The sequence below is a fragment of the Arachis ipaensis genome, chromosome B10, assembly GCF_000816755.2.
Source record: "Arachis ipaensis cultivar K30076 chromosome B10, Araip1.1, whole genome shotgun sequence".
NCBI classification, from domain to species: Eukaryota; Viridiplantae; Streptophyta; class Magnoliopsida; order Fabales; family Fabaceae; genus Arachis; species Arachis ipaensis.
This window is the reverse complement of record NC_029794.2, coordinates 132,692,542-132,703,287: the sequence shown is the minus strand read 5'-3', so window position 1 is coordinate 132,703,287 and position 10,746 is coordinate 132,692,542. Positions and strand designations below refer to the sequence as shown.

The 10,746-nt window shown below is 32.0% G+C and overlaps 2 protein-coding genes across 5 annotated transcripts in view; both read left to right on the top strand.

Moving 5' to 3' along the window:
* On the top strand, nt 1,535-7,371 carry LOC107622546 (ribulose-1,5 bisphosphate carboxylase/oxygenase large subunit N-methyltransferase, chloroplastic). Of its 3 annotated transcripts, none has more exons than XM_016324485.2 (12): nt 1,540-2,167; nt 2,268-2,343; nt 2,968-3,173; nt 3,296-3,382; nt 3,474-3,566; nt 4,799-4,953; nt 5,069-5,153; nt 5,238-5,324; nt 5,411-5,530; nt 6,353-6,454; nt 6,543-6,711; nt 7,026-7,371. In XM_016324485.2, the coding sequence occupies exons 1-11, from the start codon at nt 1,802-1,804 to the stop codon at nt 6,708-6,710; spliced, it is 1,545 nt and encodes a 514-aa protein (XP_016179971.1). In that variant the 5' UTR covers nt 1,540-1,801; the 3' UTR covers nt 6,711; nt 7,026-7,371. The 3 variants fall into 3 exon arrangements, with proteins under 3 accessions (XP_020969970.1, XP_016179971.1, XP_016179970.1); XM_016324484.2 differs by having other exon boundaries at nt 1,541-2,167; nt 7,006-7,371; XM_021114311.1 differs by lacking the exons at nt 6,543-6,711; nt 7,026-7,371 and having other exon boundaries at nt 1,535-2,167; nt 6,307-6,413.
* LOC107622548 (cytochrome c1-2, heme protein, mitochondrial) overlaps nt 8,310-10,746 on the top strand; it is a 5,361-nt gene continuing 2,924 nt past the window's right edge. The window contains exons 1-2 of one of the 2 annotated variants that reach the window (XM_016324486.2): nt 8,310-8,462; nt 10,108-10,167. In XM_016324486.2, coding sequence (XP_016179972.1) covers nt 10,120-10,167 — 48 coding nt within the window. In that variant the 5' untranslated portion in view covers nt 8,310-8,462; nt 10,108-10,119. Of the gene's footprint in view, nt 8,463-8,486; nt 8,626-10,107; nt 10,168-10,746 lie in introns of those variants that run through there. The other variant, XM_016324487.2, reaches the window with a different exon arrangement.

Genomic DNA, 10,746 nt, shown 5'->3' with positions numbered 1-10,746 from the left:
CTTAAAAAGACATGTGTTTCTTTAATATATGACAACTATTTTTTGATGCAATCACACCATATTTACTACTATATCAAATTTGAGTTCAATTAAGAAGGTAATTTTTTAAGTTACAATTTTTTTGAATTTATTTTTATTTTAAATTTTAAATTTTAAATTTTAAATTTTAAATTTTAAATTTTCAATTTAAAAAATAAAAAAAATTAATTTACAATAAAAATAAACTAATATTAATTAAAGTTAATTTTCATATATTTATTCATCAAATTTATATTTTGTTGACTTATTTATTTGTTCTAGAATATTCTACTACACAAATATTTATGTAACAAAAATTTTGTAACAAATTTAAAATTGTTACAAAATATTAATTTTTATAACAAAAATTAGTGATTGTTGCATAATAATAATATTTTGTAACAACAATACAATTTGTTACAAAATATTTTGATATTTTGTAATAATTTGATTTTTTTGTTACAAATTATTTTGGCTTTTATAACGAATCAGTGTGTTACAAAATTTTATAATATTTTGTAACAAAAAATAAAGTTGTTGCAAACATTCAAAATATTTTGTAACAAAATATTCATTTGTTTTAAAAACTCCAATTATTATAGTGTTAGACTATTGAATTAAAGATGTGTTAGATTGTTTGTTAAAAATACTAACTAATATCAATTAAAATTACTGACCTTTAAACTTTTCTCTTATTAAAACTATAATTTTTTTACTTTAAATGAATGAAAAAAAAGTTTAATTATTTTGTTGGTCCTATAATTTTAAAAAAAATTTAATTAGGTTTCTATATTTTTTTTAATTAGGTCTTTGCACTAAATTTTTTCTTTCAATTAGATCTTTCTTAACAGTAATTGGTTTAATTATATAGGAACTCAATTAAAAAAAATTAATACAAAGACTCAAATAAAAGAAAAAAAAAGTTTAAAAATCCAATTAAAAATAAAATTTGGTACAAGGACTCAATTAAAAAAAAATATAAGAACCTAATTAAAAATTTTACAAAACTATAGGGACCAACATAATAATTAAACAAAAAAAACTCTTAATAAATTAAGATTTACCTATTTTTTTTAACAATTGCACTACATGTATATTCTTTATGATAATTACCGATTAAATCAATATTCTCTTAATAATCAAAATACGTTCTTTTTATTTTGTTAATGAAAAAAATTTAAACATACAATTANATTGTTTTTATTAATAAAAAATATAAATAGCATACTTACTAATAATTTTTATTATTTATATTAATATGATAGCTATATAACTTTGATTTAAATAATACAATATATGTATTTTTTAATAATATTTTATACAATTTTATATTTTAAATATTATTTTAATCATGAGATATAATATTATGCTGTTAAATGCATATATAAAATTATTTTATGATTAATGAACGTACATCAAAATTAAAATCCGTAACAAGATCGTGTAAAAATAAAATGATCAATAGGAATAACATTTGCTTGAATTCACTAATGAGTCATGGAAATTCGTGGTTTGTGCACCCAAACTAAGTGTAGAACTAGAAGATTTTCGCAGCAGAGTTTTTTGTTTCCCTCCAATCCATTCCTGTCTTTTCTGGCTTTATTTCTCTTATCTTTCTGTTCACCCAAAACCATCATGTATATATAGTGCATGCTAAAATCCAAAATCTCGCACCAAAATATCTCACACCAACACACTTCTCCTTCTACTTACTCAGAAACTCGGAGAAAAAAAGCATCTTCTTCATCGAACTCAAAATTCCCAATTCCTAAACCCTAACTTCATGGAAGTTTCGCGCCTCACACTTCCAATTTCAGACAAAAGCTTCTTTTCCCCTTCAATTCGCCATTCCTCTGCTAATCCTCTCCCTGCATTGCCCACATTCTTCGCCGTATCAGTCAGCAAGAGCCGCCTCCGTTCCCTCCGCCGGAAATGTTACTGCTCTGCCTCCAGCCGCGACACCTTGCTCGCCGGTGGCGGCGAGACCGCCGTCGTCTCCGCCGGAAAGAAGGAGGAGGAGCAAGGCGACTTGAAATCCTGGATGCACAAGCATGGCCTCCCTCCTTGCAAAGTTGTTCTGAATGAAAGACCTTCGCACCATGATGCACACAAACCGATACATTATGTAGCTGCTAGTGAAGATCTTCAGGTTCATTCATAATTCAAAATCATTCATATTTTCTATTCACCAAAGTAGTGTTTACTCTTTTTCTTTTCCTTTATTTAAATTTATTATTATTTAATTGCAGGCTGGTGATGTTGCATTCTCTGTTCCAAATTCGTTGGTGGTCACGCTGGAAAGGGTCTTAGGAAACGAGACTATTGGTAGTTGTTAAATTCTTTTGATCTGTTATGTCCAGTACCTCTTTCCAAGATTATAGATTGCGATTTTTTTGCTGTTTAAGAAATTAAAATTGAAGTTATTTGGAAAACATAAAGAAGCATTTATAATATTTTCTGTTTTAAGAATTTTGGAGGACTTAATGGTTATTAGCTTTTTTAACTAAACAAATAAGCGATGGTACTCATGGGTGGTTTTTTGCGTTTTATGACGTTTGACTTATATGGTTTCAGTTCTTGAGATTCAGGTGGCATAGTGGTTTTAAAAATATTTTATATTTTAAGGGGATTTCACGACGTTGATTTGCTATAGTAGCTTAGGTGATGCATATGTTGATAGGTCATTTTTTTTGTTTGCTCTTAGCTAGTGCCAGACATTACTACATGGAAGAGATTTTTCTCCTTTTGGAGTCAACATTATTAGGCAAAATACCTGACAGAAATTACTTCCTTGGATAATGGGAAGAAGAGAGGCTTTTGTTCGTTCTTAAAATGAATAAATGTATGTGGCATTGTGTTGTTCATCTATGGTAAAATATTAACAGATTGGAGGTGTATCAAAACATTTCAATATTTATATTTGTATCTCATTCTTTATTGTTATTCCAGCTGAGCTATTGACCACAAACAAATTGTCCGAATTGGCATGCTTGGCATTGTATCTGATGTATGAGAAAAAACAAGGAAAGAAGTCTTTCTGGTATCCATACATTAGGGAGCTCGATCGTCAGCGAGGCAGGGGCCAGATGGCAGTAGAATCACCTCTACTGTGGTCAGATTCTGAGCTAGCTTACCTTACTGGAAGTCCCACAAAGGTTTTCCCTCTTCCCAATCCTCATTAAAGATTAACACCACATTCAACTACAAAGGTTTAATGGTTGAAATTTCTAAAATTTTCAAATATACCCAAACTAAAATTCTGGTAAGTGTGCTTTAGGTTGAAGTTCTACAAAGGGCTGAAGGAATAAAAAGAGAGTATAATGAACTTGACACAGTCTGGTTTATGGCTGGTTCTCTTTTTCAGGTAACTAAACATGCACTACAATAAAAAGTATAATAGTCAAATACTCGATTATATTATGAGACTTGGTGCTTACATTGTGTGTATTTTGCAGCAATATCCATATGACATTCCTACTGAGGCCTTTTCCTATGAGATTTTCAAACAAGCCTTTGTTGCAGTTCAGTCATGTGTAGTTCATTTGCAGGTAAAGAAGTTCCCTTCTTATCTGATATTACACATTAGATGCACAAACAATCTGGACTGATAGAGTGTTGAGTGTTGACTAATCTATTAAGCTTGTGTGTATATATTTCGCCACTTAAATTGAAGAAATTATATTCCAAGTGGTTTCACTTGGTAACCTGTTACGATGATGTGTGTATGTGTATGTGTATATATATATGTGTGTGTGTGTGTGTGCTGCCAAATCTGTTTAATAAGATTCTTATTACATATGATCATATGTTAGGGACTTGGGTATTGTGGGGTGCCAAAGTCTCATATCGAGTAGGATGGGATGCTTGATGTTGTAGTTAAGGGGGTGGTTTTTCCCTTTTAATAGTTAGTTCCTTGGATACTTAGCAATGATCTTAGAGTCAGGTCATCGGCGGCACAGAAAGGGCCACTTATAGGTTGGATTAAGGTGAATATCGAATACTAATAGCTGATAGCTGAGTGGCCACTGCTGGGTCAGTGTCAATAGAGTGAAGTTGCTGCGGACGTTGGCTCTCTAGGGTTGGTGGATTGTGTTATAGGGACTTGGGTATTATGGGGTACCCAATGTCCCATACTAAGTAGTATGGGATGCTTGATGTTGTATTTAAGGAGAGTGATTCTTCCTCCTTAATAGCTAGTTTTTAAGGTGTGGTTTCCCACTTTCTTAGCTACTTAACATTGTACTTCTGTATGCCAAAAGATTTAGGCAAGTAATTGAAGAAGCACCATTTAACCTTCAAATGGTAGCACAGGAAACAATTTATGTTGATGTGGTAAAAACCATATACAACAGTGGTGATGAGTCTCTTCTTTATGAAGATACTACTGTATGTAGAGGCTAACAAAAATTGCACAGCCTATTTTCAAGACACTAGATGGTTGGACATGGTACCCCATTACTCTCTACATGCTTTATTGAATATTAGTAATCCAGTTATTTCTTATTTTTTCCATGATGCACTAGTTTCTATGTAATGTATGGATAGTTGTTTACATTATTCCTTGATTGAGCTTTAAGATCTCATGCTAGACTTCTCATTGAATAGTAAATTGTTCTGTTTCTGGCATTTGAAAATTGAAGTGTTTGCTGGGATAACAGTGCCCTTTTCCTATTTGGACTACAGATGCAGTTAGCCTAGCAATATGTTTTTTATTTGTTTTATTTGCATTTTTTCCCCTTTTAAAAAGAATGAAAATTGATTGTTTTTCTTACTGGATCAGAAAGTGAGTTTAGCTCGTAGATTTGCTTTAGTTCCCCTGGGACCTCCTTTACTGGCATACAGAAGTAATTGCAAGGCAATGTTAACTGCTGTTGATGGTGCTGTGGAGCTAGTCGTTGATCGTCCATATAAGGCCGGGGATCCAATTGTTGTCTGGTATAATTATTTGACAGTAACTGGGAATATTTTCTCTTCCAAAACCTTCCGGCTACTTTGTATTGATTTTGTCATCAGTTGCTTTGTTATAAGATTTGAAAGTGGCCATTTTCAGGTGTGGGCCACAGCCTAACTCAAAGTTACTTCTAAATTATGGTTTCATTGATGAAGATAATTCATATGATCGCCTAATAGTTGAGGTATGAGGTGTACGTTTACTCTTTATCGCATTCAGTATTTCACAATTCTGTTGTTTGTTGATCTTGCTGATATATATGTCCCAGGCAGCTTTGAATACCGAAGATCCACAGTACCAAGATAAAAGAATGGTTGCACAAAGAAACGGAAAACTATCGATTCAAGTTTTTCATGTATTAATACTGAACCGTTATAGTAATACTAACAAAGGTTATTCAATGTTCTTCATATCAATTCCTTAGTTCTAAGCTTGATGCAGGTGTACACAGGGAAGGAACGAGAAGCTGTCTTAGATATGCTTCCTTATCTGCGGCTCGGATATGTTTCAGATCCTTCTGAGATGCAATCTGTCATTTCCTCTCAAGGTCCAGTTTGTCCTGTAAGTTTCTCGTGTTATGTTTTTCATAGATGAGTCTGTGGAATGTTAAGAAAACACATAATCCGGACAGAGTGGTATACATATAACACATTCAATTGAATAGTTTGATTAAATATACTAGCCCTTATTGATTATGCTATTTTATTCAAAAAAATAAAATATAAAATCATATAAGTAAATCTAAGATAAAAATAACTAAAATAAATTTGGGTTTTGTCTAGAGCACTCATTAAAAAAAAGTGTTTCTATTTTTGTTGACATTAAATGCATTAACTCTTGTTTTTGCAATAAGATGTTAGCAAAACAACCCCATGAAGTTAATTACTACAACACAAACACTTGAATGAGTAAGTTAAGAGGAAAATGGTTGAAGTTATTCCTTTCTAGTGAATGCTTAGAACAGGGATTAAACAAAGTTAAAATAATTTTTTTAAAGAGTCAAGGATGAATTTGGTAAAAAAACATGGAAATTTTGAACCCAGCACCTAGTGGAGCAAATGTGAAGGTCATAGCACTGCCAATGAGCTTTTTAATTTAGTAAACATATACATATATGTGTAGACTTCATAAAATTTTTAAAGGGAACACAGCCCCTGTTCGTCTCCGCTAAACCAGCTTTTGCCAGCACTTTAACTTTGTCCTGGATTGTAAATCAAGTTCTTGTGATGTCCTTTCCACTTGTCTATTACTTATTTTTCTTGCTCGTTATGTACTGTGCTAAAATAAATTTCATATCCTTCAATTTTTTACCTGGCATTATTGTATAATAATTGCAGAATAAATCATCCACCGTAAAAAGTTGGCTTCGATTGTGAATTGTAGGTGAGCCCATGTATGGAACGGGCAGTGTTGGAGCAGCTTGCTGATTATTTCATGACTCGGCTGGCAGGCTATCCTACTACTTTGGCTGAAGATGAGTCTATGGTATTTTTATTTTACCCCAAAATAGAAGATGACTTCATCAAAATCAAGTATTTATGATCTTTTTATTGATATTCTATGTTTACACCAGTTGACGGATGATAATTTGAATCCAAAGAAGCGAGTTGCTACTCAGCTTGTTAGATTAGAAAAGAGAATGCTTCATGCGTGTTTGCAGGCAACCAATGATTTCATAGACCATCTACCAGACCACAGTGTATCTCCTTGCCCTGCTCCCTATGCACCTTTATTGAAATGAGGTCTCTCTCTCTCTCTCTCTCTCTCTCTCTACATAATGTCTTTATTGTATAAAACATAATTTTTTACATCTGCAGTAAGTCACGATTTGCCAATCACCATTTTGAGAGCAAAGTTATATGTAGTTGCCTCTCATAAGTATTGTTCCTCTTTCTTTCGTTTAATTTTTTATTTTTGCTTTACTGCTTCAGTAAATGCTTGTGCATATGATGTGTATGGGTTCTATTAATAATAGCGGTGATAATTCAGATACTTGTAACCGAAAGAAAAGACAGTGATTTAAAATATCATGACAGGTCTAATATGTGCATTACAGCGTTATCTATTCAAATCATGGCTCGTGAGGTGCTGATACGCTTTCGTGATTGGTGAGCCTAGAATTGATCATAAGATTACCAAATTAGAAGGGGTGCTCTTGAGCTCTTTGCATTTCGTCCTGAAGATCAAAAGTATTTCTCTTTGGCCCTTGAGTTATGTGTTGCTGAATTACATGAGGGATAGAGCATCCATGCTTTTTGTTTTCTGTTACAATCTTTGTAGGTTTTCTCTTTGACAATTTGAATGATAGTTAAGCCATATTTGTAAATGAAAACATGAATTACAAATTCCAATATCAATTGTGTATATATTGTTAATTTGTTATAATCTCTGCATTATAATTTCATTTATTGTTTAGGGAAAATTAAAGCGACCTTCACTCAAGCCCTTTAATTATAACACTTACCCTCTCCTAGTTCATTACATGAACATTTATAGTAAATATAAAATAATTTGTACACTTATCATCATTTTCTCCATCATCATCAATCATTTCCCAATTCACCATTCTTTATCTGACCATTCAACAATCCCCTCTGGACTTCTGTACACTCCACCCATACTAAAAGTAGAAACATAAATTGGGTTAATAGTTAAAATGATTTTTTAAAGATTACATGTGCATCAGATTGGTTTTCAATAGATCATATACTTTAAATTGCTCTTTAAAATATATATGTCAGATTGATATATAAAAGTAATATATAGGACTATATTATTTTTATTTATTAGTTGCTGTTAGTGATGTATTATTTTTAAAATATGTTTAAGTCCTGTTTTAAATGAAAACAGTATACGGTTTAATTAATTCAACAAATTTTACATTTCTACAAATTATTTTAAGAAATATATGAATTTCCCTTTTTTATATTTTAAAAACGTCTCATAGTTGGAACCAAAATTAATTCCTTGTTATTGGAGAATGGAGATGATGCCCCACTTTGAATTTCTTATTTAGAGTATATGTTCTATTTAGTTTCTAACCATTTGTTCAAAGTATAAAATAATTTTTAACAATTTGAAAATTTTTAATAGTCCCCAATCATTTATGTAATTAGTGTAAGCTGTCTTTGTAAATAATAATCTGCTGATGTGTCAATGACTATTTAGACTATTAACATGAGACGCTTGTATCAATTATTTAGATGGTTGGAAAATGATTAAAAGATTTTGAATTGACTCAAAATGATAGATTGGGACAAAAGCCCGTCAATAGAGCCCGAAAGCCCATAGTAAGCAATTCTGTTTGCAGATTTCCGATGTCTACAATGTGGCCCAAATATTGGACAAAAAACGTTACAAAAAAAACACGTGTCTCATTTTTCCTCTTCTCGTTTCTTACTCAGTAGTGTTCTTTGTGTGTGTGGTGTTCTTCCCTCTTCATTGGATCCAAATTGCAAAGTGCATCCTCAGTTACCAATCCAGCTTCCATTTCGTGAGTCCCATTTCTCTCTCCTTTTCTTCCATTCCCCTCTTTCTTCTCTACATTCTTTTACTTTCTTCAATTAATGTTCAGCTATCACCGTGACTCGGATCTCCGAACCCCTCTCGAATTCCGAGCTTCCCATTTTTGCTTCTTAATTTATCTATTTGCATCGGTAACCATTGAATTTGTTCATTAGTTCATCATTGTTGACTCATTTAGGTCCATAATGCTTCAGTTTGTGGCTAAAAACCGTGGTTCTTCGCTCATTATGTTGTGTTTGCGTTTTTTTGTTTTTTAGGTTATGTTTTGTGTGTTGTGTCAGTGTATTAGTAGTTGTAGCAGCATATGCTCATGAGATATTGAGTGAAAATGTTCAATTTCGTCTTTAAGATTGTAAGCATGATTCAGTTTAGTATTTGGGATTATACTTTGTGGTTCAATGGGGATGGATAGTGAATCAGAAAGTTTAATGGTTGGGACTAAATTAAACATTTTAAAAGTCAGGGACCAAATTGAATTATACTTATAAAATACAGTATGGAGGACAAAATAGAAGCTTTACTCACTGAAATTTCATAATCCTTTGCAAGTTAGTGAATTTAAGCGGCGAGTTTGATCTATAACTGTTCCATTAGTGGTAATGCTACTTGCTGCATTCAAATTCTCTATGCTGCTTTTGTTCGCATTGTTTTCAAGCTATTTCATATGTGCACATTGTTGTTTAGAAGTGGACATTGTTTATATAATCCGTTGTTTTTTTCTTATTTTTTTTTATTGGGAAGGAAATGTTGTTCAAAATTTGGAGCAAACAACAAAGTGTGTGTATTCTTTTAAAATTTACATGAGATTTGGTAGCTCCTGAGAATCTAGATAAATGTGAAAACTACTTTAACGAAGATTTCATGATTTGGACTATGGATTGCTCGTTAATATTGTTTGGTCAATATCCCCTGATGTGTAATGTAATTTAATAAGTTATGCACATTCCTTGCAATCCTCTGGAGCATAATCCTTACCAGCTAGATATCCCTATCAAGTTTTCTAGTGATATCTTTTGTTCTATTGTCTGATAAAATCTTAGCGGACTGTACAAATCCATTGGGCATTGGCATGTTAGATCCTTCATATTTTATGTTAATTATGAATCTGAAAATTGCACACTTCTATCTTTTTATCCATTTTATTTACTTGCTCATTTTTGTTGTCAGATGTGTTGTACCAAGAATTGACTACATAGCAATTCATCAAATGTTTGCAATGATTCTTTTTTACCGATAATTCTACCACAATCCATAATGAACAGAAAATCTAAGGGTGCATTTGGTTTGCATTTTCAATTTTCAGAATTTTGTGAAGAAAAAAGAGAAAACAGGATTTTATTATTTTCACTATTTTTTTTTCTTCACAAAATTCAGAAAACAGAAAATACTGAAAATTAAAACAGAAAATGAAATCGTACCCTAATTTTTTTCTGATTAGTTTTTATGTAGGGGTTGTTTTTCATCTTTCTTCACTGCATTCTCAGTTATTTAGTGATGTTTCCTGTGTGTATGTTTTTTTTTTCCCATATGCTTATTAATAAAATTTATCTCTTATATGTTTTGGGATTTATTAATTTGCTTAATATCTTAACATGGTTACCAATAATTTTCAGTGAGGATAGACAATGGCTTTTCAGCAATTTTTGAGGAGGAAACTCCAATCTCACTTTCATGTAAGCATTATCCCCGCCTTTCTGGTTTTTTGTATCATAAGGAGTATTTACTTTCTGTGCTGCGCTTGTGACTTCAAATGAAGACCTTTAGGTGAAAGATGCGCTTGAGAATGGGAAAATGGTTTTATCTCTTACCTCAGAGTTTAGAATTAATAGCAGTATCTTTTTGTTTCCTCAAATTCTTTCACTACTTAATCCTATTTGATTGAAACGCTTGGATTCTGAATCTTATTTCTGTAAAACAAATTTACAATATATTCAAATAGGACTACCTCATTTGTGAAAAGCAACTGCACATGGGCTTTCTTACAAACTAATTATTACAAGAAGATCATATATCCTTTTTAGATTGAAGAGATGTTGTGGCTCTACAGTTCCTGTATACAGTTGATCTTTCCATAGAATTTCTTGTGGCAGTTTTCTAGTTGAAGGAAATTTGGTTCAGATTAATTGTCTTGTTTTCCATCATGAGCTGAGTGGTTGAAATGGCTAGGTACTTCAGGAGTCTGAAGGTCATGTTTCGATGGATTGCTAGTAACGGTGTAGTTTTTTTTTCTTTTATTTTTTTTTTGTTTTGGG

Excerpts from the sequence above, each read along its gene's own strand:
- LOC107622546 (XM_016324485.2), top strand. The coding sequence starts at position 1,802 with ATGGAAGTTTCGCGCCTCACACTTCCAATTTCAGACAAAAGCTTCTTT. Across the intron at positions 3,383-3,473 it reads TGGCTGGTTCTCTTTTTCAG|CAATATCCATATGACATTCC; the intron begins GTAACTAAACAT and ends TGTATTTTGCAG. Across the intron at positions 5,154-5,237 it reads ATGATCGCCTAATAGTTGAG|GCAGCTTTGAATACCGAAGA; the intron begins GTATGAGGTGTA and ends TATATGTCCCAG.